At 38.3% G+C, this 26328-nt stretch overlaps 4 protein-coding genes across 8 annotated transcripts in view; 2 read left to right on the top strand and 2 right to left on the bottom strand.

Annotated features, from left to right (window-relative positions):
• Positions 1-87: 87 nt before the first annotated feature.
• proser1 (proline and serine rich 1) lies at positions 88-7547 on the top strand. Of its 2 annotated transcripts, XM_043250711.1 has the most exons (12): positions 88-790; positions 930-995; positions 1067-1135; positions 1233-1327; positions 1402-1495; positions 1602-1712; positions 1805-1888; positions 2035-2113; positions 2284-2376; positions 3203-4631; positions 6278-6425; positions 6592-7547. In XM_043250711.1, exons 1-12 carry the CDS (start codon positions 746-748, stop codon positions 6715-6717), a joined length of 2439 nt encoding a protein of 812 aa, XP_043106646.1. In that variant the 5' UTR covers positions 88-745; the 3' UTR covers positions 6718-7547. The 2 variants fall into 2 exon arrangements, with proteins under 2 accessions (XP_043106646.1, XP_043106647.1); XM_043250712.1 differs by lacking the exon at positions 2284-2376.
• A 685-nt stretch (positions 7548-8232) lies between these two features.
• stoml3b (stomatin (EPB72)-like 3b) lies at positions 8233-12407 on the top strand. Its single transcript, XM_043251191.1, has 7 exons — positions 8233-8385; positions 9668-9771; positions 10205-10277; positions 10554-10636; positions 11330-11533; positions 11642-11776; positions 11881-12407. Exons 1-7 carry the CDS (start codon positions 8331-8333, stop codon positions 12067-12069), a joined length of 843 nt encoding a protein of 280 aa, XP_043107126.1. The 5' UTR covers positions 8233-8330; the 3' UTR covers positions 12070-12407.
• LOC122353220 (solute carrier family 46 member 3) lies at positions 12185-16997 on the bottom strand. 2 transcript variants are annotated; one of them, XM_043251189.1, is made up of 7 exons: positions 16822-16997; positions 16478-16728; positions 15075-15737; positions 13804-14050; positions 13626-13709; positions 13370-13526; positions 12185-12595 (listed from the first exon to the last, which is right to left on the bottom strand). In XM_043251189.1, the coding sequence occupies exons 2-7, from the start codon at positions 16658-16660 to the stop codon at positions 12496-12498; spliced, it is 1434 nt and encodes a 477-aa protein (XP_043107124.1). In that variant the 5' UTR covers positions 16661-16728; positions 16822-16997; the 3' UTR covers positions 12185-12495. The 2 variants fall into 2 exon arrangements, with proteins under 2 accessions (XP_043107124.1, XP_043107125.1); XM_043251190.1 differs by having other exon boundaries at positions 16478-16673.
• Positions 16998-18158: 1161 nt separating this feature from the next.
• The window catches only part of mtus2a (microtubule associated tumor suppressor candidate 2a), a 63905-nt gene continuing 55735 nt past the window's right edge, over positions 18159-26328 (bottom strand). For 2 of the 3 annotated variants that reach the window (XM_043251085.1, XM_043251084.1), the window contains exons 8-15: positions 24693-24759; positions 24381-24595; positions 24201-24306; positions 24045-24118; positions 23865-23963; positions 23660-23779; positions 22655-22755; positions 18159-21918 (exon numbers count right to left, since the gene is read on the bottom strand). In XM_043251085.1, the coding sequence (XP_043107020.1) occupies positions 21570-21918; positions 22655-22755; positions 23660-23779; positions 23865-23963; positions 24045-24118; positions 24201-24306; positions 24381-24595; positions 24693-24759 (1131 nt within the window). In that variant the 3' untranslated portion in view covers positions 18159-21569. The remainder of the gene's footprint in view (positions 21919-22654; positions 22756-23659; positions 23780-23864; positions 23964-24044; positions 24119-24200; positions 24307-24380; positions 24596-24692; positions 24760-26328) is intronic. The other variant, XM_043251086.1, reaches the window with a different exon arrangement.

Genomic DNA, 26328 nt, shown 5'->3' with positions numbered 1-26328 from the left:
ATTGCGTTTTATAAGAAGTCATAAAGTTAACTTAATAGTATCAGTTTCATGTAAATCTCGCCATTATGAGAATTTGACACCTGCTTAATTTGTCCGTTATCTTTAAAAAGAATTGTCGATATTTATGAGAAATCGAAAAAATACATGTTAGTATTTGAATTATGAATTATAAATGGTTTAGAAAATGCCATTTATTTCAACATAAGAATAAAAGTCATTTGAAGGCGTATTTGAAAACAGACTCTTTCACTTCGGGGTCCTGACAAAGGAAGTCGCACACGAACTGCAGCCTTTAGCATCTCTGCTAAACCCTAACAAACAGCGACGATATATCAAAAATAAAAAAAACCCAGCGCACGAACTATGATCTTGAATCGCCTTAGCGAAATTTGTAATCGTGCAAACACGATAAAATACATGCATATATGTGAAGAATGGTGCATTTGAGGAGCGCGTGGATTTAGCACTGGACTATTGTTGTTCCTCATGTCATGATGCCAGCCTGAACTTAAAGAGACCGCCAGCCTTCTGTCGTACCTGCTGTACCTCTCTGAAATGATTCTGGCTTCGTTAAAAGGATAGATCATATGCAGAAAGTCGGCGAGTTCAAACATTAATGCTGTGAATAAGTATAACAAGATTACTGCATGAAGTATCCCATCAGCAGGTGAACGAAGGGTCGTCATTGAGATGCTGTAGGAGGAATTGGTAATCAATACAAGTGATCAGAGCATCGACAGAGAAGATGGACAAGAAATCCTTTGATATCGTCTTGGACGAAATTAGAAAGGTATAGTTTATATTTGCAGCATAATGCGTGTCGTCTTTTCTTTTCTGGAAATACATTTGTGACCAGTTTGCTTGATTGTGGTTATTATAATATGCAACAGAGGATCATATTAATACTGTAATTTTTGTTTGTTCTGAAGTGTGTATTAACAGATCAGCGAATCAAGGCTATAGAGCAGGTTCATGGGTATTTTTCCAGTGAACAGGTATGTTGATTTAGTAAGACCTGTAATTCTGCGTAACGTCTCTTGTTTACCTGTAAAACTTCCTTTCTCAGGTGATTGACATTTTGAAATACTTCTCCTGGGCGGAGCCGCAAGTAAAGGCAGTCAAGGCCTTGCAGCATGTAAGAATTCTGTTTCTCATCGATTTTATTTATCTGCAGTCTTGATAGTTGAGCTGAATCGCTTACATTTAACTGCATAACATGCTTTGTCCATCAGAAAATGGTTGCAATTCCGACAACAAAGGCTGCAAACATCCTTAATTGTTTCACATTCTCAAAGGACAGAATTGTTGTACTGGAACTCATAGCTCTGTAAGTTACGTGCTGCAGAAATTATGCGCATCTGCAAATGCAACAAATGTAAATGTGTGATGTATACTTCACAGAAATATTTCTGATGCTCAAAATTACCGTCCTGTGGAGGATGCCTTCCGTACTCACCTCGCTGAGAGGAAGTGTGCGAGAAAAATCCTAGAGCAGGTAAAACTCGCTCGTTCGTGTGAATTTACAAACCGTACACTGTGGCCGAGCGTGGGCTGTATTAAATGAATGAAGATTTCAATGCAGTACGTGTCTGTAATTTAAGGTGTGTAAAGTGGGGTGTAAAGCTCCAGTGGCGATGATTTCATCCTGCGGGATGATCCCTGGCAACCCTTACCCCAAAGGCAAACCCAGCCAGGTCACTGGGACGTTCCCTGTAAGGTCCTTCACATAAGGAATGTATTAAATGCATACTGCTTCAATGAGCTCTTTAAAATTAAGTGCGGCTTTATTTGGAACTTTTTCAAGGGATTGCCTGCCAAAAAGGATGGAGACGACACGACCCTAGATGGAAAGGGCATTGCTGCACGTATCCTTGGACCAAGCAAACCGGTATGTTTTAATGGACCGCTGCTACTTCCCAAACATATGTTCTTTGAAGGTTTTATTATTATTCAGTAATGGCTAAGAATCCAATAACGTGATCTTGAATAGTGAACTAAATTCTTACTACATCCATTTCTCTCTTTTTCTACAAGTCACCATCAACCTACAATCCACACAGACCTGTGCCATACCCTATCCCACCATGTAGGCCACATGCAACCATAGCTCCAAGTAAGACTCTTCAGATTAGAATAAAGTGATCAAGAATAAATTGTATGGGTTATAATCTCCCTGTACAAGAAACAGTAGACCATGCATATGCCAGCAATGTGTCGAAATGAAAGTTAATTTGGAGGACTGGATATAGAATGTTCTTACCCTCTTCTCCGAATGCTGCCCAGGTGCACACAACCACGCAGGTCTGGTGTCAGTGGGTGGGGTCATCACCGCCAGTGTGCCACCCCCACCCTACCGAGCCACTCCCAATTTGGCAGGTACAACGTGCAGCTGCTAGCGCTGTGTGCTGCCTTTAACAGCTGTGACTGCAGTGCTGTCTGTAGACGCTACCTCACCACAGCATGCTTTAAAATCTGCCTGCGGCACTTATAGCATGCAATTTCTCCATGCTTAAAACTCTCTCCGGGGTTTCTTTACTGATCTAACTGAGCTAATACGGTCATTTCCATATGCCACGACTGATTATAGAGAGCACACAATCTATGTGTGAGTGTAAAGTTCTAAAAAAAAAAAAAAGTGGTCACTTTAAGGCACTTGCAATAGAAGTAAACTACACTATGCACTTTCAAGTTTGAGAGCACAAATGTGCAAATGTCACGAGGCTGATGTTTTATACTTAGTAAAATGCCTAAAACCTTTAGAATTTTTGAAAGTACCATATTATCACAATGCCTCGATGGCATTACCTTAAATAGTTGAAAGTGTTTCACTGTATCCAAGATGTTTTCTTGTGTTGTTGGTTTTTTTTTTTAATACAATCCTAGGAAACATTTTTTTTCCCCTGAAAATTCTTTAATATAGGTATGCAACAACTTATTGCCAAATTAATTTCATCACAAGGGGCCGCTATGTTGTATATTGTCAGTCCATGTTAAGAGCGTTAATGATTGCTTTGCTGCATTGTGCATTTTATGGTGCAGCTAGAGGACTGGGAAATTTCCTGAATTACCTCTCGTTTCTTTTCTAATAATAATTTTCTTTAATATCCAACACTAATAAACTGCATGTGGTACCTTTTGTCTATTGTGATTTCATTAGACTTTCCTCTTTTTAATATTTTATTGTTTTGTATCATATTTTCAGGTTACAGCCGACCAGTCAGTCAACAAAATCCAAACGCCAACATCTCCGGCACACCTGCTATCTCTCCTCATAACGCCACCGGTTCTACTCCAGTCACTTCCCAGCCTCAGCCTACCACACCAATCACTCCAGTGTTTCCTGGCATGGTCCCATCCCAGAATCCTGTAGCCCCCTGCCCTTCTCCTGCCCCCTCGCCCTCAGTCATCAAAGGGCCTCCTCTCCCAGCTGGCTCTCCCCAGGTTGCCTCAAACTCCAGTGGCCACACCACACCAGTTCCTTCCCCGTTCCCTGGCATGCCCCCTTCTGGTCGAAACACCCCGTCAGTCATCAAAAGTCACACCCCATCTGGAACACCCTGTGGAACACCAGGGCCAAGTACAAACATGCCTCCATCTCCTTACCACGGTGCACCACGCTCAGAAACACCTTCCAGTGGACTCGCATCTATTCCCAGGGCTGGTGACCCTCATGGATCTATAGGATTACACTCAAAGAAGGGTTACCCACCTTCCTCAGATTCCCAGTCAGCAATTTCACTCCCTGGCACTCCCTCTACCCAGTCACATTCAGTTATCCGTAGTTACACACCTTCAGGTATGTCCTCTCTCACTCCTGGACGCTCTACTCCCAACATGCATGGTGTTGGTGGATTACCAGTGGTGCCTGCGGCTCCAAGTCCTAAGCCCTCTCCTGGACTGACTTCCCAAACAGCCATGAGTAGCCCTGCTGGAGCTTTGTTTAGCGAGCAACATGCTAGCTCAATGGCCCGGCATGGTGGAGGTAGTGGAAGCAACAGTCCTGTTCCTTCTGCTTTCAAAGGTCCCTCGCGTTCTGGCACCCCTTCTCTTAGCTCTCTAGTAATGCCTAACTCTGCTGTTCTTGCCCGACCTATGAGCATGGCTCAAGGCGCTGCCTCGCCACAATCTTCTTTACCCAGCACCGCTGGTGTAGCTGGACTCCACAGTCTTTTCTCAGCACTGGGCTCTCAATCTGGAAGCAGCCCTGCTCCGCATTTTCCAGCAATGTCTCCTTTACCTGGACCCCAGTCCTCCATTTCCACACCATCCACTCCTACTCCTCCAGTCTCATCTGTATATTCTGGCCTGGCTCACTCTAGCGCTCCCACACCCTCTCCCTTTGGCCTGGGGTTGACCACAGCCCCCTCTGTTTTCCCGGGTCTCCCTCCTGGCTCAAATACGGCTTTCCCTGGCTATGGAGGCTCAGGGCCAGCTGCAGCTGGTAGTCCAGTGCTATCCTCCTTAATGGGGCTTCCAGGAGCCTCTTCTTCAGTAGCCACGGTTGCACCTCTCCAGGCAGCAGCAGTCGCAGCAGCTGCCGCAGCAGGAGTCCCCTCCTCTTCTCCTGTGCTTCCTGGATTTGCCTCTGCATTCAGCTCTAACTTCAACCCTGCCCTTGTTGGCCAGGCTGGGTACTTTTTTTTTTTGTTTAATTGTTGCATGACTTCATGTAGTATTAATGAGTAAAGATGTTTGATTATACTATTTAAGTGTTGATTTATGACACAGGTAGTTCCTAGAGGATACCTTTTTGCAGACTGCAGTTCAAACACACCTGTCTGTTATTTAAGAAATCCTGAACACAGATTAATAGAAGATCTAAGATTTGATTAGCTTATTCAGGTGTGTTTAAACTCTGCAGGATGGTATCCTTTTTGGAGCATAATTGGTTTTGGATTATTTGAACTAAAAAGAAAGTGATTAACCAGGGGTCCCATTTTCCTGGAGAACTACCTACCATAGTTCAGTTCATCTGTCTGTAATTATGAAGTGCTCGTGAAGATCTTAAGATGGTTCATTTGTGTTGAAGCAGGGTTGGGGCTGAACTTTGGTGAAAGGTAGATCAACAGGAATAGAACTAATGTGTCATCCAAATTATTAAAATAACCGTTCCAAAACAGAATTATAGGTGCACCACACAGTGGCTTCATTAAAGTATAGGAAGCATAATTATGCTTGATTAGTTAAGTGTGTGTATATATATATATATATATATATATATATATATATATATATATATATATATATATATATATATATATATATTGAAAAAGGTATCAATAACTATAGTTCATTTTAATCACTAATGGACTGTTTTATCCACTGCTTCTGTTAATAATTGTACTGAACAGTGTACAAATGTTAATAATTGTACTGAAAACTTAGCAACATGGTCATTTGTCTCAGGATTCAGGCGGGTCACTGGGTTTTTGAACCGGTTATGTGAAACATTTTCCAGTTGAAATGCTCTGCAAAGGTTAAAGTCTATCTTTTCTATTTATCATATTGTCAGAATGATATACATTCCTCAAAGATAGGGAACGACTGTCAAAGTTAAATCATTGCCACAAACACAAATATATGGTCATATGGCTGATTACCTTAAAGTTTAGATGCCAAGCCCATCAGCAACATACAACATGTGATTTTATTGCTGTCAAGAAGCACGGTTATAGTGAGCACAAATGTGTGATAGCGCACGTGCTTTGAATTTAGTTTTACAGATTTTTGTGAAACTAATGTGCTTTTCCAATGCATGGTACAGATCACCATGGGTGGGGGTTTCCGCTGGGTACAGTACCTGGCACTTTTTTCAGTAACACCTCAGCTTAGGTTGCAAGCAAACTGTACCAGTACCAAAATGTGACATGTAAACTCTGCTAATTACTGATTGAGCAAGGAGAATGATCGTCATTACCTGCGTCAATGAACTTGCTATACAGAACACCAGACCCACTAGATTTAAGGATTTAAGGCCAGAGAAGGATGCAACGCAACGTTTTTAACAACCAAAATGGCCGTTTAGTGGTCTGTGAAGTACAGCAGCAGAGACAGCAGAGAAGCGGAATGAAAATGTTTTTCAGGAGGTATAAATCCCCCCCACTTAAAGCGATACTAAACCGCAGTAGAAACACAAGCCGAGCCACGATGTACCATGCAGTGGAAAAGCAGTTCAAATAAGTAAAAAAAAAAAAAAAAAGTCTATTTTTGTTAGTAAGATAATCATTAGAAATGCATTATTAATTGCTTATGCCATGTTGCCTAATGTGTCATTCAGGCTAAGTGGTGGTCTCCAGGCCCCTGGAGGTGCAGCTTTCCCAGGGCTGCTGTCTTTCCCCCCAGGAATGCCCGGCTTCTCCACCGCAGCATCTCCTGCTGCCCTCTCTGGTCTTCACAACTCCGCCATGCAATCTGCTCTTTTGCAGGTAGCTATTTATTGATTGGAGGCTGTGGCTCTGTTTAACCATTGAAGGGCCACTTGATGTTATTATGCCTGCTGTTATGTTTATGAGCAGGTTTTTTTTTTGTTTTTTTTTTTAAGAATTTACTGCTCTTTGCAAATGTTAATTTTGTGTGTGTGTGTGATTGCAGGCTCACTCTGCATCAGCGCTCGACAGTTACCCTCCTCAGCCAAATGGATTCACAAACTACCCTGCAGCTGCTGGATCGAGCTTCCCTCTGCAGCCAGGCCTGCATCCACCACTAGGCTGGCAGTAACTCATTGTGAATTATAGAGGGCAGGCATATTGAAAACCGTGCGACCTAGGGTGTGCAGTGTGTGACAAACATTGTAGACTGTAGTGCTCCGCGTGGAAAAGGTGCGCCACGCAATTATGGGTAAATTCAAAAAGTATGTGGCAGCTCTACTCTCCGATAATTTCCTGTAGAAGACATTCACGTCTCAAATCAAGACAAGCTTGTGGTTTAGAGCTCTGCATTAGTAGAACAGAATTTTTATTGACCTTTCTTTGAAGGCTGGGCTGGACTGTTTGTTATGTATTTGAATGAAATGAATACTTTTTCTTTAGTATTTTTCTTTTTTTTTGGTTTGTAGTAGGGCTTAACTTAGTTTAAGCATCATAATTTTAAAAATAAATGCTAAAATGAATTTTAAATATACACCAGTAGAAGAAATGTGAATAGTGTGGGTGTCTAAATTTTACTAAACCATTTTTCCCTTTATCATGAAGGTAGTGAGTTAACTGACCTTTTGTCTGTCAAATACTGTACATGTAAATACCCTTTGAGAATGGGTAAATTAGGTGTTTGCTCTTTGTACTGTAGCTGTTCTGTTTTTGCTTTGTTTTTTTTTTCCTGTTACCTTGCAAATTTTAAAAACGTGACTTTAGTGTTACAAATTTTACAGTTGTGCAATTTTGCTGATATTAAGGTCAGAACCATGAATTTTGCATGTATACAATGTGTAGATCTCAGAGTCTACGATAATCACTTTTGTGTTCAATATATATTATAAAATATAATAAAGAATATGGTAGGTTTAGTCTAGTATGTTCTAACAGCATCATTAAATAAAAGTTCTTTTCTTAGATTCTTGTGCTGCTTGTTTTTGTTTAAAAGTTGTTGTTGTTTTTTTTGGTTAGAGGATGTCACTTTACCAGTTAAAGATTTTCCGTAATGACCACAGAACCCACAGCAGCTTACGAAAATGAGATGCAATGCAAGCAGTCACTACAGAAAAACAAAATCCAATTCAAAACTACCAAAATCCACTGATACCAGATTAATTATAAATGATTGTGTGAATTAATGAATTGCAATTATTTGCAATTTTAGATTTGTTTTCTTTTTAAATTAGAAAAGTGAGACAAATTTGTTATAAATCATGTTAAAAGGAAACTTTTGTTGTATAATACCCCTTTTGATTGATGGAGAAAAACCTTTGGTCACAGAAGGAGTGCAATAACCGTAATCTTTTTCACGTCATGAATCATGAGACTATTATTACTATTTTCCACTTGACCCTTACTTGACATTATGCAATACTACCAAGAATAAATCAAGAAAATGTTATAAAAGGCATTCAAATCTAAACGTGGAGAAGCACACTGTTTAGCTGAATAATAAAGCTTCATTGCCCAAAGCAAACACAGGCAGATGCGTTTCAGAGAAATCACAATTATTGCAAATGCTTCATTAACAAACATCAGCTTCATATTGCACAATGGATGGTGTCACAGGTCCATTAGAGTGTGTAAATTATCTTCTAATCGCATTGTAGACAAGGCCACACCCTTCACAGGAAGTGCTTTTGCCGTACAAATACATCTCTCAGTTACTCACAAAGCCAGTGGCGTCTTTTACAAACACAGATGGAAATGGAGTCTGACATGGAACGAGGAGCCCAGAGCAAGCAGAGTCTAATCAGTAAGATCACTTTTTTTTTACTCTACCCCTTCTGTCTCTCAACAGTGGACTTTAACACATATTGTGCCGAGTGTATAATATAATAACTGCTTTAACTACAACTATAGCAGGACTTCTGTGTTGAAGTCAACTGAGGTGTCGATCGAGCTTGTATTGTTTTAACTATGATCAGTTAGAATTGTCATTTGCATTGTCTGGTTTGCATAGTCCATTTCCCAATTGTATCTGCGTGAGGACAGAGGAAGAGAGAAATATACAGTACATATATGAAATTAAACAACTGGCCGTTTCATTTTTAGTATTCCTAGTGAGAAATTGTTCAGATATAATCTGAACAGACAGAAAAAGTTAACTAAGCTTGAAGTTAATGGTGCTACGTGAATATGGTGTGTCGCAATATCTAACAGTAACAGCAAGACTATTTAAAGGAACCTCAAATAGACTAAAATGGCGAAAAAGAAAGGGTGAGACAGACCTATAGGCTTTTAAAAAAAAGAAAAAAGAAAAAAAGTATTTCATTTTTGTTAATTTATGCTGAATTCACAGAAAGTTTATCATAGTTACTTGATTTCCTCTCTTAGGTTAATAGATCGCTCTGTACAACACGGTAGTTAAGGACTCATACAATAACCAGTACAGAGAAACACCACATGCGATCACACATAAACATGTTTATCTTTCTTCCTGAAGAGCATGACAGACAAGTGATGAACATAATGGTCTTTGTTTGTTGGGTGTGAGTGGAAAATTTAGCCTTATACGTCACACTTGTTCAATGTTCACCAACCACCCACTCATAAAGGACCACCAAGAGTGTATCCCCAGAGACAAGTTTATCTGAGACACTGTTGATCCAGTGAGGGGCCGAGATTGTATTTTTGGTGTAAAGTGCTTTTATTCAGGGTTAAGGGTAAAAGATAAGATGTGGTTTATGGTTTAATTGGTAGTAAGGGTTAAGATAAGTTATTAGTTGGAAAAAGAGCTTAAGTTTCTTAGCAAACCAAACCATCTAGATGAATTGAATAATAATTTTAAGTTTAGCACTCAGTTGTTACACTCCGACACTTTGTTTGGTGGTATTAAAATAAAGTGAAACTAAGATGCAGAAAGACTCTGGAAACTGCATGGTTACGATTTCTTTACAAGACCATGCGAAGTATCAAATCATATGATGTATGCGTTAGATTAAACATGTAATTAGGACCGTGTTCTTTCCATTTGACCTGTTTAACTTTTAGTCACGTGCTGTTTTTGAGAGCGTCACCATTTTGTGTGGTTGCAGGTGAAAGTAACGGAGGTCTGGGCTGCTGTGGGTGGATCATTGTGATTATCTCTGCATTTTTCTCCATCTTGATATTTCCAATCAGCGTTTTCATAAGCATTAAGGTATGAACCACAATAGGACAAACAAAATAATCCTGAATAAATATGAATTACTAGGCTCTCGGGGAGCAGTGTTATTTTAGTGTCATTTTATTTTTACATTTCCATTCCTATTTTCAAGTTTATCATTTGTCATGCAGTCGACTGGCTTCTTACCGCTTTCATGCCACACAGCTGCTTTTCTTTGCAAATAATGAAATAAAACAAATGTATTCAAATCTGAACTCAAATCAGTATTTGAATGTGGTCACTATGGCTACGTATTTATTTGTACATAATTATAAAAATTACTTTGATGTCATAACAGTTTAACTGAACATTGCCCTAGCAGGTTTTGAACTTTAACAGGAAGCACCAATGTCTGCATGTTTTATAACTGCAGTTGTTGTTCAAATGTTTTATAACCCACCTAACATTGTTGAATGTTGTGTTATAGATTGTGAAAGAGTATGAGCGTGCGGTCATATTTAGACTTGGGCGGATAACAGCTCGAAAAGCCAAAGGACCAGGTAATACTTCGATTCAAAAGGTGAAAGTTAAACAAATACTTAGGAAACACCATCTATTGTCAAAGGCAAATATTAGCCTTCGACGTTCTTCTAAAGCACAGGTACCAACTGTTTACCTCAGCAGAGGACATTTACAGACCTTGTCCTTCAAACAACTAGCTCAACTCCTGTACAAGGAGTCGGTTTAGTTCAAAAAAACAATCAATAATGTTTCACACAGATCATACAGTATAATACAACAGCAAATGTCATTTTAAAAGTGTTACCTGTGTCTAGGAATCTTCTTCATCATTCCCTGCACGGACTCGTTTGTTAAAGTGGATCTTCGAACCATCTCATTTGACATCCCTCCCCAGGAGGTAAACCAAAAAATAGAAACTCAATAAACCAGAGGTTAATATCGAGTGACTTATATTTAACACGAGAATAGCTCCGGCAAGCGAAGTGAGAGCTAAGTCACCTGCTGCTCTTCAAACAATTAGCGTTTCGTTCCCGAACAATCGCTAACGCTAATGATTCATTGACTCGGTCAGGAAGAGTTTCCTTCTTGAACGAGTCTGTTTCAGAATTAAACAGAATGTTAGAATAACATATTAAATAGTACTCGTTCTATTTGTGCCACATCAGTGTATGTGAGAAATGGTAATGCTAGTAGAAACAGAATAACGTATTCTATTTTGAATTCAATATTAGTGAATAGCTAAATATCACATGTAAAGAGTTCACCCTGCGTCCCAATGTGCGTGCTATGCACGCATCTGTCCTAAATAGTATTGAAAATGACTAATATCACATATAATTTAGGGTGGATTGTGTGCACATTGGGATGCAGTTCCTAAACGAATCAATATTTTAATTAATTGCTTCTGTAAATGATTCAAAGACTCAAGTAAATCGTTTTAGTGATTCAGTGATTCACTCTAACACAAGTCATGTTTAGTTAGTGAACAAGGCAATGTTTTTGAACAAAGGATATAAATGACTACCTGACTTACTCTGCTCAAGACAGTCATTTGTTTTGTTCCTGAAATATTGTTTCTGTTTGCATTTAGATCTTGACCAAAGACTCAGTGACCGTTTCTGTGGATGGTGTTGTGTACTTCCGTGTAAACGACCCCGTTGCCTCGGTGGCAAACGTGTCTAATGCAGATTACTCCACTCGCCTTCTGGCCCAGACCACCTTGAGGAACGTCCTGGGCACCAAGAACCTGTCTGAGGTCCTTTCTGACCGAGAAGGCATCTCCCAAAGCATGCAGGTGAGAGTGACGACGAAATTTACCATTCCCGCTCGTGCATTAGTGATATAATTTGCAGGTCGGATGGTTGCTAAAAAATTTGTCCCATAATTCTCCTCTCTGCTGCAGATGACTCTAGATGAGGCCACAGATTCGTGGGGAATCAAGGTGGAGCGGGTGGAGATTAAAGACGTTAAACTGCCACAGCAGCTGCAGAGGGCGATGGCGGCCGAGGCGGAGGCGGCCCGTGAGGCCAGAGCGAAGGTGAGGATTACTACCGCACATTAATAATTTTATTTCATGTTCAAAAATACACCACACGTACGATTTTGTGACGCCCAACCCTAATATAATGTCTGATAATGTAGGTTATAGCAGCGGAGGGTGAGATGAACGCATCCAGAGCTCTGAAGGAGGCGTCTCTGGTGATCGCAGAGGCTCCATCTGCCCTTCAGCTCAGATACCTCCAAACCCTCAACACCATCGCAGCCGAGAAGAACTCCACCATCATCTTCCCTCTGCCCATGGACATCATCAGCCACTTCATGAAGAAATGACCGCTGAATATTCATAAAGTGCCCAGATGCAAGCCATTCATTTAGACATTTTCAATAATTTTCTTCTATTGTGTCATGTTTTAAATGTCATTTATCTTTTACGAGAAAGAGTAGCAAGGTTTACAAATGATTTATTTAAAAAAATACAATATCAATATACTATTTTAAAACATACTGTATATCAATGTGTAACAACTTTCAAACGGCATATTTGTATATACAATAGGTATGCATGAAATGAAACTAACATTTATAGTCATTTTCAGCAATGTGAACGAACCCAACATGAGCTCTCACGTGTTTAGAGCCCAAAAAACAAGAACGTCTACGCACATAAACTTCTTGGTTTGCCTTTCATTTCACACACGTATTATCTATCTTTCCACTGGAGGACCCTCTTGTGCCAAAGAGTTCCCAGGGTCCGTGTTAGGGTGGTAGTTCACTGGTTTCGGTGGGGTTTTCCATCCTCTCCTCTTTCAGTATGAGGGATTCCTCGTACACATCCAGACGGAGACAAAGAAGAACACTAAGGGGAAAGTATGTGTAAACTGTGACAAAACTGTAAATATAATGAAACATTATAATAGCATCTTTGGGAATCATTACCACTTAGTGTACTTAAAACCTAACATTACGTTTGCATTAGGTTCAGTTAGTACTGTGGCTTCAGAAATAAGTGCACAGGTCACACTTTTTAGTGGTAAATCAGATCAGTTAGATTTATCCAACTATTGCTTAATATTGAATTGTTCTGTACTCTATACAGTATTCAATGCAATTACATAAAAAGTAACTTTAGAAACATTAAGATGAATCCTTTTAAAGAGAAAACTATTTAAATTGTAGTAATCAATCTTGTCAGGTTACTGTACATCATTACTCCAGTAGATGGCTATAATGTGTGCTTTTTGTTTGTGTGTGTGTGTGTGTGTGTGTTATTAACACATTATTGGATGACAAACCATAGTATGTCAGGTTCAACCAATGATATGCTCCTTCACAGTCCTTTCTCAAATGCTACTGGCTCATCAGTCTTTGAATAAACCAGTCACTTTTCAAAAGGGAGCAATTTCAATAAAAGTAGCGTGGAGGTAAAGGACACTGATAGTTTTTGTACATTTTACATGAACAGGAGTTGTGTAATAATTGAACAGATTTCTAAATGTATGTACTATAGACAAAAAACAACAGCATACAGATTTGGGTTGGCGTAAATAATAGCATTTATAATTATGCCTAATATTAAAAAACACATGTTTACATGTGCAATATGCAGAAGTATATAAGGCGGGCTGCTCACCAGACTAGGATGGCTGGTATGAGAGTTAGGCCCGCGGCGAGCAGGAAGCTAAACCCGGAGAACCAGGACAGAGTAGCTGCATAGATGCTGCTGAACATCGTAAATGAAACACCAACACTCAGCATCTCCACAAAAGCTACACACGCAAACATGGCACCTGTACACAAACACACAGCCATCTATAATTCATGTGTTTTTGGGAACAAAAACCTCACAAAATGCAATTAAAAACATTCTATTCTATAGAGATTCCTACCTTGCTCGGATCCAGACACTATTTTAGACATCATGGACCTCAGGACAGGAGTTGGCATGATGGACAGCAGCAAAGGCAACCTCACTGCAATGAATAAAACATACACCATTGTTCCACCCGAAAATAGAGCATCCAGCCACCCATTAGACACTCCATAAATGCCCAAACTCGAGCTCACCCAGGAACATGAGCGGGGTAGACTTTGCGAACGCTGCCATGATGAGGCCGGCTGCCACAGACGTCAGCCCCAGCAGGATGATGTAGGCGTCGGGGAGACAGCGGGAGAGCAGCGCCACACCGGCAAAACTCACCAGATAGATGGCGGTGGAGAGAGCCGAGCCGTAGCCCACCAACACCTCGCTCCAGCACAGAGGAGTGTTCAACTCATACAAGATGAAGATGGACATGCCACCCTGCAGCGCTACCTGTGAGGGACACAGTCATAATGATAAATAAATAATCATAGGTCTTAAACTGGGGCCAATTGCTCCCAATTTCTGCCTAATTTTAATATTAAAATGTAAAGAAAATATTCTATTTTTTATTATATATCAAACTGATATTATTATTTATATAACATATTTTATAATTAATAAAAATAATAATACGTATAATAACAACAATAATAATTATATATATATATATATATATATATATATATATATATATATATATATATATATATATATATATATATATATATATATGTATATATTATATAAAATGAAATAAGTCTCTCATGTTTACCGTGAGACTACATAAAAATACAGTAAAAGCAGTAATATTGTGAAATATATCACAATTTAAAAATATATGTATATATTTTATTTTATATATTTTAATATCTTACTCTGTGTCACATAATCACACATGATCATCATTTAGAAATCATTTTATTATACTAATCTTCCTCCTCAAACAATATGTATTATTGAAAATAGATGATCTGTTAATAATAATACATTTCTTAAAGATTCTAAGAATAGAGTGACATTTACTTGAAATTGTATTTTTTTACAAGTTATTCATGTATTTACTGTCAACAAAAAAATCTATTTAATTGATCAAAATCAAAATAAAATAGAAAAATAAATAAAAATAGAAAAATATTTTAAAAATATTTTTTAATACCGTAACTATTTTTCCCCATTTTTTTAGGGTTGGTCTTAATTTCTATATTTAAATATTTAACTAATTTAATAATTAACATTATGAAATATAAAGGCACAGTCCTGTGAAACAGGCACGATTACAAGCACGCTTTAAGTTAAATATGTAATTATCCATTGACATTTTTAAGTGAATTCTGCTGTATCTAATACTTAGGCTTATAATATAACCTGTCAGTCTAACTTGTCTGTATGCATCCATTTTTTCTCATATTTGCGATTCCGTGCCATAAAAATCTTTCCTTCACTGTTCAAACAGATGGAGAATAATCATAATCACCCTGAAAAAGGCAAAAGCAGCCAGCATGAGCAACAGCACTACATTCCTTCTCCGTTTAGAGGTCGCAAAGAGCAGGTAGACGCCCTGCAGACGGGCGGTAAGAGCTTGAGACTGCCGCAGCCGAGGGGCTTCGGGGGCTTCTGAGTGACCCGACGAAGACAGACTCGGGTTTGGGAGAACCAGGGACTCCTTCAAGACGACCAACACATAGAAGAGGTTTATCAGGTGCAGAAAGACTGCGGTGAGGAAGGGCCAGGTGAAGCCTGCCGCTTCGATGAAGAATCCAGTGCACAGAGAAGCTAACCCAGTCAAAACACCTAAAATCATATCCAGCCGAGCCATTCGGACAGTCTTCTTTCCCTCCGGATCCGCTCCGCAGAGGTCGGCCACATAAGCGAAGCATCCTCCGATCAGAGTGGTGGGGCCGCCCATCAGGCCCGACAGGAAGGACGCAGCCAGCAGGTAACTGAGACTGAAGGAGAACCTGCTGACCAAAACATAGCAGAGAGCGAACAAAGTGTCCCCCACCAGGGGAGGAACGATGGCGACTTTACGCCCGCAGTGGTCGCTGTATGACACCAGGAGCAGCGCGGATATGAGACTGGGAATGAGGAAGCACAGCTCACTCTTGAGGAGGAATATGGACGTCTCCTTCTGCACGGCCTGAGAGAGGAGAGAGAAAAAACGTCAGAACGTAAAACAATATACGTGCATTTATAAGAGTTCTGTCCAGCTATGCTGACTGCGAGGGAGTGTGAAATAGGACACTGTTCATTCGAATGCATCAAATGACAAGCACATGTAAGAGCTTGTGAAATGAAAACACACAAAGAGTACAAACAGAAACAAGTACAAAACATGAGCTTCGGCAAATAGAACCGGTTCTCCAGAACTCATCATCAATGTAAACTTTACCTAGTTAACAAAGCAAACAGTTTATTCTCTCAACACACTCTTTCTATTTAAACTTTTAACTGAGCTACTTCAACCTTCTTCTAGGTATTTTATTTGCTGTCATTTATTTTTAGATGTTATTTTAGTAGTGTTAGTACTGTTCGAATTTGTATTAATATTCTAATTTAGCTTTTTTTAAAATGATTTTCTATATTGCTATTTATGTTTATTTGAGTGCTGTCAAACTATTAATTGCGATTAACTGCATCCAAAATAAACGTTTTTATTTACATAACGTGTGTGTGTACTGTGTGCGGCTTCACCAGATGGATTATTTTTAAGAAACAACCCAATTCTTTTTTTATTTTTATACATTTTAATGTTATAGATTCAATGTTAACCGTAGTTAATTTATTGCGGTGATAACTGTGACACACGGTCACACGTTAGATCTATAAAACACGTGCTCAGTGAAACAGAAACAGAAGCGGTCAGTTAAAGGCTCTGACCTGATGTATGGTGACATAGCTGTGGTTGTTTGAGCAGTGAGACAGACTCTCGGCGGGGTAGGTTGTGCCGCTCAGATCAAACCACAGCCTACGGTACACATACTGCTGCAGCAGAGGGTAGATCATAAACATGGCAAACGCATACAGGCCAACCGCCGGCTCGATCAGAAGCACACGACCCATCCTTCTTCCTGCTCTACACCGGCAAAAATAACAGGAGAGGCGCTTGAGAGGACATAAAGCAATTAAACCTGCGATGAAAAAAGAGTTTAATCATTTATTAGGAATATATAATGTCTTTTAGTTACACCGATAAATAGATATACAGTAGATTTGGTGCTTACCTGCCAGTTACGATAAGAGAAATCTTTCCATATTTAAAGCCATTCGCTCCTTCTTCACATCCTCTTGAATCATCAAAGGACGCAGCGAACAGAAAGATCACTTAGTAGCATGTTGTGTTCCGATCTGATGATTCTTTTGGGACTTTAGAGCATGTAACACTTCCACTCCTCGTGTGTGTTTGTCAAGACTACAGATCCTCACGGGGACACACACCCTCTGAACACGTACGTGTGTTTGTTCGGCACAAAGAAGGAAGGAGCCAAAACTAGAAACAGGAGAACTGAATAGGAGAGTAAGTACAAATGTATTCGGACACTTCAGTCACATTTAAAAATGTTGGGACGTCATCATATCTGATATAATACCAAAGCAGTTGGGATTTATTCGAAAGAAATAAAGCACCTATACACTTTTGAAGTTTGTCGGTATAATTTTTTCGGTATGATTTGACAGGGAACATTCTCAGCACTTTGTATTACATTCTGGCAAGCTGAATGAACTTTCCTCCAGGTCATTCAAAATAGAGATGTCAAACTGATTCATAGCCAATTAATTGCCTCCAAAATAAAAGTTGCATTTCCATATTATGTGTATGTGTACTGTAAATATTTATATGCAAAAAACAAATATATATGTGTATATGTGTGTGTATATATATATATATATATATATAGGCCTGTACATAATTTACAGTTGACTAGTGACAAATATGATGCAAGGAAACAACTTCAGAAATGCAGTTATGCCCTAAAATTCAAGATATTGGTGCAAAATTGCCCCTGGATGTGTTTTTGCCTCATATTTATATCATACAATATCACAGGAGCAGTTAGAGCGGTTTAACATGAGTGCTGACTTTGTCCTGTGTTTAACACAATATTATGTGTTTTGCTCAGTCTGTCAAATAACTTATTACCTGTAAAGCTATAGCAGAACTGTTGCGGGTCTCCGAGCTTCTCACACGTTTCTGAACGAATCCGCGTTTTGAACGAATCGAGGGAATCTCTCAGAGTCCCATTCATAAAGAGAGCCGTTTTCTTCAGTCCTGAATGAATCAGCCGTTTGAAAGAATCGATTGAAGACGTTTACCGCCACCTGCTGGTAGATCTAGTTTCCTATTTAGAGTATCATTTAATTAATTACTAAAAAAAAAACATGAAAAGGACAGTTCACCCAAAAATATGTATATTCTGTCATCATTTACTCTCATGTCTAAGAACATTTAGAAATAATGTTTTAAAAGCTTGAAAGGAAATGATGGAAAAAAAAAACATTCTAAAACAGTGCTTTAGTTAGCTGGCTAATTATAACAAATAAGCAAAAAGGCACATGAGCATTTTTTTTTTTAAACATTTTAATATTCATCCCCACCCCCCTATAGTGAATACAAATGAGTTATATATAAATTCTTTCCATTCCTTATTATATTTTCTATGCTACAGTTACAGCGTGAACCATCACAAGTCGAAAACGTACAAGTTGAAGGAATGATCCATCCAAGACAAACATGCATCGATTACTGTGCACTACAACACAATAAATAGCTTACAAACGACTGTAAATCCAGTCAGAAAAGACATAATAGAAGTCAAATGTTAGTAAATAGACAGATGGACAAATTTCATTCAGTCCAATAAGTGACTCCACCACTTCAGTTTACATTGACCGTGTCAGTATTATCAGGGGTAAGGTAACATTCAGTAGTTTAGATGTCCACGGGACAAAGAACGGGATTCTGTCGTTTCATATCATTCATTATAATCTATGGACCAATGCCATAGCGAAGGGCCATAGAGAAAGCAAAACAGGATTTAAGTATACATTTAAATACATATCTACTCCTTTTAGTAAATGTAGATTAGTAACAATTTTGTACTTTGTAATAAACCATAGCAGGTGCAGATTGAGGTTGCTGAGGTTTTTTTTGTCGAGACATTAATTTAGAGCATAAATACACAATATGAAAAAAAAAGTAAAGCAAAAATCAAAATCGAAAATTAATTAAAAAAGTTTTAAAATAATTAAGTAAATAATAATTATTATTAATAAATAAAATAAGCAAACCGATATTTTAAAATTAATTTATTTTCTGGTATTAAACCAGAATAACCTGTTTGTTAAGTGGCTATAGTGTAATAACCTTTTCATTTTTGCTACTTTGCACAATAAATGAAGGCACATTCCTGAAAAAAATGATCTACTACTTGTTGTGAATCAAAATCATTCAGAATTTTAGACGTGTTACTATCGCAGTATTGTGCTTGATAAGAAACATCCAGAAAACTCCTTGGAATCTGTGCCAGAGTAGCAAAAACTGAACAAACGACACATCGTTTCTATCACAGTGACAGAAGCAAATGAAATGAATTCAAAATGCAAAGCTACATAATTGAAAATGCATTAAAAATAGGATAAAAATACATTTCACAGTAATTAAAAAAAAACTGTAAACAAGAGGGTCTCAAATGAAGAAAAACACCTGCAAATACACGTTTGCTGTGTGTGTGTGGATTTTTTGTAGATTGCTGGTCTTGAATAGCGGATTATTGTATTTCTGTGTATGATACCCTGTACAAGCACCAACTGATAATAGAAAAATATTATCAGTGAAGAGTTTACAAAAATTCTCATTCGTATCAAAAGTGTCAAAGGTTGACCATTGAAAGATGTATCAATCGTAGAAATACACGAACCAAAAAAAAAAGAAAAAAAAAATTAAATAAAATAAATTCCAATTTTTCAAAAATTCAAAGAAATGGCCTCTTCGTTTTGAAATATCAAAACGCGCTTTGCAAGAGGAATGTCTTCTTATTGTTCATTTAAAAAAAACAAAAACAAAAAATATCACGTTTTGCTGAAAAACTGAGAACTGCCTTTAAAACAGAGCTAAGTAATTTCCCTGAACTTTATCGTACAACATTTAAAGACACAGTTACATTCTTTTCTAGCTCACTCATACAGAGAAACCTCTCTCTATAGGTTATGCTACGCTCTACAGAGGTAATACAAGAGGTAACCAGCATTACAACAAAGATAAATCCGAACCTAAGTTTAACTGCCGTATTGTACCTCTATAAAACCTTTACACATCTATGACGTACCTGCAGCACACCTCTGACAGGTGTGACGTGAAGAACAAACTCCTGTCCTAGTAGCTATGGGTAAAATATCGTTCTCAAATGTTTCAAAATCTCTTCAGAGGTGGACGCTACCATCCTCAGGAGTCTGAGTATCTACTCTAACATGACAACTATCCTAAGATTCACATTAAGAATGGAAGACTTACGTCACATGCACATCAAGTAGCAAAATGTCCATTAAATTACAAAGTACTAAGAAAAATTACAACTACAATTTACAACATTTCCTGTAGTCGGTACCTATACATTTGCTTGATCTCCCTGTTTTAGGTCATGCATGAAGTGAGAGCACTTGCTTTTGTCAGATAAGTTAGGAAGAACAGACTTGACGCTGAAGAGTTTTTTGTTTTTTTTTTCGTCTTGTTAACCAAGCCGCCACAACGAATCTGTGCCAGCGAAGGTGTCATTTCAGCAAACTGATTTGTGTATGAAGAAACGCTTGCTTTAAAAAAAGCTGGTTTTGTAAAGTAGCTGGATTAGGCTTTTGGAGGGTCCTGGAAAACATACTGCACCGGTGGAAGGCATGGCAGTTTGTTAAGACAATGTGAAAAGGCCATTATACTGCGAAAAATCATTTTCTTAATAAGCATTTTTGCTTGTTTTTTAAAAATGTATTCAAATAGAAACAGCTATTTTTAAAATGGTAATAATATTTCACATTATTACTATTTTTATTGTGTATTTTAAAGCTAATAAGCATGCTTGCGATTGCGTTTTTAGATTCGCCGGATGTTACGTTATTTTAAAAAGTCACTGAGCGTTAGACACTCAATGGACATCTCAGTTTAGAACCGGAGCGAAACACTTACAAAACCAATTTCAATATGTATGTACATCTGTTCTGGGAAAAAAACACTTTTAGCTCCACTCTTTTAGCACCAAATATGTCACAAAACTTTTTGGCATCTTATAAAAATTTTTTTGTCAGGTTGTGAATGGTAGCGTATGTATATTTAAAGTTATACTTTACAAAAATCCCATGGGGATAGGATAAAAAAATAAAATAAAATAAAAATGATGCTCAATGTAATTTGTAAGAATACGATGGTAATTTTACTGTAAGAAAAAAAAATTAAGAAAATGATATTTTGCAGTATATATGTCTTGACTAATTTGAAACATTCTAAATTTAGAACTTGGGAGATTTGTAAAATCAGAAAACATAGCGCATAAAAAAATAAACCAGACCACAAAAATGCTGGTGCATTTATCTGTAGGAAGAAGGTAGGGCAGAAACCTAAAGTGCTTTTTGTTGTATAAAGTTCTCGTATGTCATTCAGAAGAAACTACAGACATTTGTGTTGGGGCCCAACAGCATGTTTAGAGTCAAAGTTGAGCTACTTCTGTATTCACAAAAATGGTCCTGCCTCCATGCAGGCCAAGCATTGTTGGCAGCACATCATGAGCATTAGCATTAGCATCGTTAGCTCTTTTATTCCGATGCTATGCATTTACGCAATACGATTCTCTGAGACAAAAAAAAAAGAAACATTTTTGAGTCAATAAACAGAAGTGACAAAGGATGTCTGGCCGCTGGGGTTGACATTATCTTAATAAATAAAACCTGTGATGGTCTGCAGGAAATGGGCGATGGAAGTGGCCGGGGCTCATCTGGGTAAAGTGTTGGCGTTTGGGATCCGAGCAGGGGACGAGCGTGCTGCTGGTGAGCCTCTGAGAGTGGGCGTCCCTGGTGCTGAAGACGCCACCTTGTGAGTGGGTGTACAGGGGCCCGGAGAACAGGAGTGTGTGGGGGTCCCGGGACCCGGAGAGTAGGGGTAAGGAGGGATATCCGGCCCGGGGAAGAAGGCTCTGTGGATGGGAGAAGAGGAAGGAGACAGATGGGGACTCGTCTGGAGAAGCCAGAGCAGCTCTTCATTGTTGCGGCTCAGCCGTTTCTTCTCATTCGTCTCCTTCTCCACATACTCCTGAAGGTTTGCGTTCTCCTCAGACAGTTGTCTGTAAATATAGGAAGAGGTTGTCAGGGTTAGTCAAAATACTTTAAATTGACCCAAAAATTAAAATTTGCTTTTGTTTCTTCATCAGAACAAATTTGGAGAAATGTAGTATTAGATCACTAACGGATCCTCCGCAGTAAACGGGTGCCGTCAGAATAAAGTGTCCAAACGGCTGATAAAACATCTCAAAAATACAAAAGTAATTTACACAACTCATGTACATCAATTAAAATCCTGTGAAGTTAAAACAAATCCATCATTGAGGCTTTTTCATTTTAAACGGTCACTTCTGGTCAAAAAGTCCATATACCATAATAATGGCTCCTCTAAAAAAATAAAAAGGAAGAAAAGCCCATATTAAAATTTTTTCCTTATAAATGGTGCTTGACCGGTGCATGTTTCTCTCCTGTTGATTTTTCATCGAAAAAAGCCATGTTATGGATAGAGGACTCGTATTTAAGTATTTTGATCGTCTTGATGGATTTGTTTCTAACAACCACTTAACTTTTCACTTCACAAGATGTTAACTGATGAACTGGAGACGTGGATTAGTTATGGATTATTGTAATGCTAACTGCTTGGACTCTGACGGCACCCATTCACTGCAGAGCATCCATCCAAGTGATGTAATATCTCCAAATCGGTTCCAATGAAGAAACGAATTAATCTTGGATGGCCTGAGGGTGAGTAAATATTTAGCTAATTTGAATTTTTATGTGAACTGCTCTTTAATTTACCTTGAGACTGTGAGATGACGGTCAATGCGGGCCATCAGGTCTTCATTCTGCTGCTGAAGCACCTGGACCCGCTCCTCCAAATACAGGTTCTTTTGAGCCTGCTCGAAGAATCAAGTGAACACAGAGCTCAACATTAAATTCTTACACAAATCTCCCCTGCCTGGACAACAGGAGTCTGAAGCGTGCTTCATGTGAGGAAAAAAACAACGAGAATTCATAAAAGCTGAAAAGAAAAGGGAAAAGCACGCCCTATTTCCACATCATAAATAATATAAAATCCAAAGGAGCTGAAAGCAAAAAAAAATGTTTTAAAGTGGAAACTGATTCAATATCCAAAGCATAAATAATGTACTCTAATATCACAATAAAATGGACTTTCTAAACACAGCACAGAATATAAATAAACATACATCATATACATCACCAAGAGGTTTGTCTTGCTTGTTCCTGTGATCTTTTTGAATGTTTTAAGGCTTTATAAAGTACTTCTGTACATTATCGTTTGCTATTTGAGGATGAGATCCAGTAGGAATGTAATGTGGTATGTCACTATAAAATCAAATCAATATTTGATCATAGAAATGAATGATTGTTTAACATTCTGCACTATAAATATCCCATTGTATTTTCTTCTGTTTTGAAGCCTTTTTCTTTTATGTCACAGTTTTTCTTTTAACTGCATTATTTATTTTTATTTTTTTTGCTTGACCATTTTTCTGTTACATTTTCTTCCTTTCAGAATCATTTCAGTCTTTGTAATTAGTTTTTATATTATTTTTATATTCATTGTTGAAAGTTTTCCTACTTTTACCAGTAGTGTTTTATTTATTTCTACAGTTTTTCTTTCAACTGCACCCTTTAGTTTTTTTACCGCAGCACTTTTTCAGTACTATTTTTCTTTTTCACAGTGACAGAGTGAAGAGAAATCTCTAAAAGGCATCAAGGAGCGCTAGGCTCTCCAGCGCAGTGTGTTTTATCCTGCACACCTGTTCAATTGGAGCTTACCACTTTCTCCAAATGACATATCTTCTTCTCCTGGTCGTGAATTTGCTGATTCTTCATCTCCAAAACCTCCTTCAGACTCTTCAAATCCTCCTCGATGTGCTGATATGGTGCCAGCGCATCCTGTAAATACAGTTACAATACTTATTTTAAGTGTTTGTGTGCCTATATCCGATTATCCCTTCATAAATGTCTTTAAGACACGTACTACAATCTGTTCGTCAGTGCTCTTCCTCAGAGCTTCTTCAAAACGCTTGGCTTTATCTTTCAGAGTCCGGTTCTGAAAAGTCAGAGTGTCCACTTGGTCCTAAAGGAAATGGTGCTGTTACTGAAGAATGTATTTGGAAGATTAGCAAAAATCTCTAACTTTGATTTACTCATCAATCACCTGAAGCGAGAGGCGCAGTTTCTCAAAGTCCTCTTCTAGACTGGCCTTTTGCTGCTCATGGGCTTTCCTTAAGTCTAAAAGAAATGAATGCAGAACTTTAGCTCTTCTCGACATTTGTGTCAGCTGGTTAGTAGTGGTTACCAAACGGACACTCACCCCTCATGGTCCTGGCATGCTCTTCCTGCAGTGTTGACATAGTGATGTTGTGCATGGTCTTCAGGTCTTCAAGGGCAGCCTCGTGGTTGGCAGTTAACTCTTCAATCTAAACACAGAACGCACAGATAAGCGTTCGTATTCATGCCATTTTAAATTCATTTCCCAGCATTCTCAGCCGACCTGTTCCTGGTGCTGGGTATGCAGCTCCTCCACCTCTGACTGGTGCTCTGCTCTGAGATGGTCTCGGTCTGAAGCGTGCCGTAATCTCAGGTTCTCCTCTACGGTAGCGAGCTCAGACTCCTGCTGGACCTGTAACTCTCTCAGCTCCCTCTCAAAACACTCCTCCAGCTCTCTCTTCTCCTTCTGAAGACGCTCCCAGCGTGCTGCGTTAAAGGCTGGGTGATTTGGGAAATGGATTATATGGATTTAAATGAAGCAAACCTGCTTTTATCTTAGTAGTTTATGAGCACACGTGAACCTCTTTGAACTCACCCACTTCATGCTGAATCCGGCTGAGTTCCTGGGACAACTCTCTCTCCTTCTCCTCAGCACTTTCACTCTGAAAACACACACACACACACACACTTATTGAAATCTTTGTGTATTTTTAGATTTTCAAAATGGATGTTTGTATTATTTATGAGTTTATTTCCAATGTCCAAATTACCATCTTTATGGGAACATTTTGTCCTGGGTTTACCAGAACCACACACACACAAAATAGAAAATATCCACTATTAACAATTAAATAAAACTCAATATCTTTCTGTTGAATTCCAAATTTATTTCATAATCACTCTGCTACTAACAACTAAATACAATATGCTCAAATAAATTTTTGTCTATTTTTTTCTTAATCATGGTGAGGATTTTCCACTGAATATTTTCCCCAATACATATTTTGCACCCCAATTTTTTTTGCATTGCATTTTTTTTTTTTATTATTTATCAATTACTTATTTCTAAATTATTTCATTATTCATATCCACTTAATATCAATATGTATATTCACTGTAATGATATTTATTGTATCTAAATTGAAGTGCTGTTTTTTTATTTTAAAATGAAAGTGATTTCAGGTTTACTATTTTTGGAGAGACATTTGGTCCCAACAACATGAAGTACTGAACATCTAGAACTAAATACAAGTACAAGTAAAACATTTGTATATTATGTCTGATTACATGGTTTATGTAGTTTTACTAATTAATAATTCAAAAATCACAACCATAAACAGTGCACCAATGTACTCTCACACAAAAACATACTTGCTTTTTCAATGCATACTTGGTTTTGTAGTTACCTAGTGTTGACTACGCAGTACACCATATTGCACTTTGCACCACTTTTATGACCTAAATACGTCGACTATTCAATTTCAACTGATATTTTGCTCTTTTGTGAAATCTAAACAACATCAAATGATAAAAACCAAACAGTGTTGCGTTTAAAACTGACAAACATCATCAACTAAACCCATAGATATGTCTCTAAATGTAAGATGAAACCACAAATAAATATTGATGCAATGCGGCAGAAACGTTACCACTTTTGTCTACACTTAACGGTACAGTACAGTACAGTAATGTACAGTACACATTACCACCCTGATTATGAAAACCGCTTAGAAATAACACATGCACTATAGAAACTAATGAAATGTGGATTGCTTCGTGCTGGAGTCGGCAGGCGTGGGAGAAGTTGGCAGGTTACTGACATACCGCTTCTGTCTGTAAACGCTTTTACCGCTTAACGGGCGAAAAGGAATGCATGTGGAGGACAGGAACGCAATTAATATTAATGTAGTACATGTGGGCATTAAGCTGGGACGTTGAAGGGAATAGGTTTTTAAATTTGGATGTATATTTTAAGCCACTGACCTCCAGTGACCTCTTTAAATTTAGCGAAATTAGTATGCCGATGCATTTCAGAAGTACTAAAGCCACTAATAGACAGCAGAGGGCACTGCACTTCTAAAAACGAATGCTTTATTTACATTTTTTATTCATTTAGCAGATGCTTTTATCCAAAGCAAATTACACATATGGACAGCAACATATGTGATTCATCCTAAGGAGACAGCAATATGCTTGAGATTCTGCACACAAACCCTGACTCGACGGTCTGC

Source organism: Puntigrus tetrazona, chromosome 10, assembly GCF_018831695.1.
Source record: "Puntigrus tetrazona isolate hp1 chromosome 10, ASM1883169v1, whole genome shotgun sequence".
Taxonomy (NCBI): domain Eukaryota; kingdom Metazoa; phylum Chordata; class Actinopteri; order Cypriniformes; family Cyprinidae; genus Puntigrus; species Puntigrus tetrazona.
Note: the sequence above shows the minus strand (reverse complement) of the source record. Positions and strands in the feature narration are given on the sequence as shown.

Coding starts and splice junctions, on each gene's coding strand:
- proser1 (XM_043250711.1), top strand. CDS start 746: ATGGACAAGAAATCCTTTGATATCGTCTTGGACGAAATTAGAAAG. Junction 1,713..1,804: donor AGGTCACTGGGACGTTCCCT/GTAAGGTCCTTC, acceptor AACTTTTTCAAG/GGATTGCCTGCCAAAAAGGA. Junction 1,889..2,034: donor TCCTTGGACCAAGCAAACCG/GTATGTTTTAAT, acceptor TTTTTCTACAAG/TCACCATCAACCTACAATCC.
- stoml3b (XM_043251191.1), top strand. CDS start 8,331: ATGGAAATGGAGTCTGACATGGAACGAGGAGCCCAGAGCAAGCAGAGT. Junction 8,386..9,667: donor GAGCAAGCAGAGTCTAATCA/GTAAGATCACTT, acceptor GTGTGGTTGCAG/GTGAAAGTAACGGAGGTCTG. Junction 10,637..11,329: donor TTGACATCCCTCCCCAGGAG/GTAAACCAAAAA, acceptor GTTTGCATTTAG/ATCTTGACCAAAGACTCAGT.
- LOC122353220 (XM_043251189.1), bottom strand. CDS start 16,660: ATGGGTCGTGTGCTTCTGATCGAGCCGGCGGTTGGCCTGTATGCGTTT. Junction 15,738..16,477: donor GCTATGTCACCATACATCAG/GTCAGAGCCTTT, acceptor CTCCTCTCTCAG/GCCGTGCAGAAGGAGACGTC. Junction 12,596..13,369: donor ATACCAGCCATCCTAGTCTG/GTGAGCAGCCCG, acceptor CTTTCCCCTTAG/TGTTCTTCTTTGTCTCCGTC.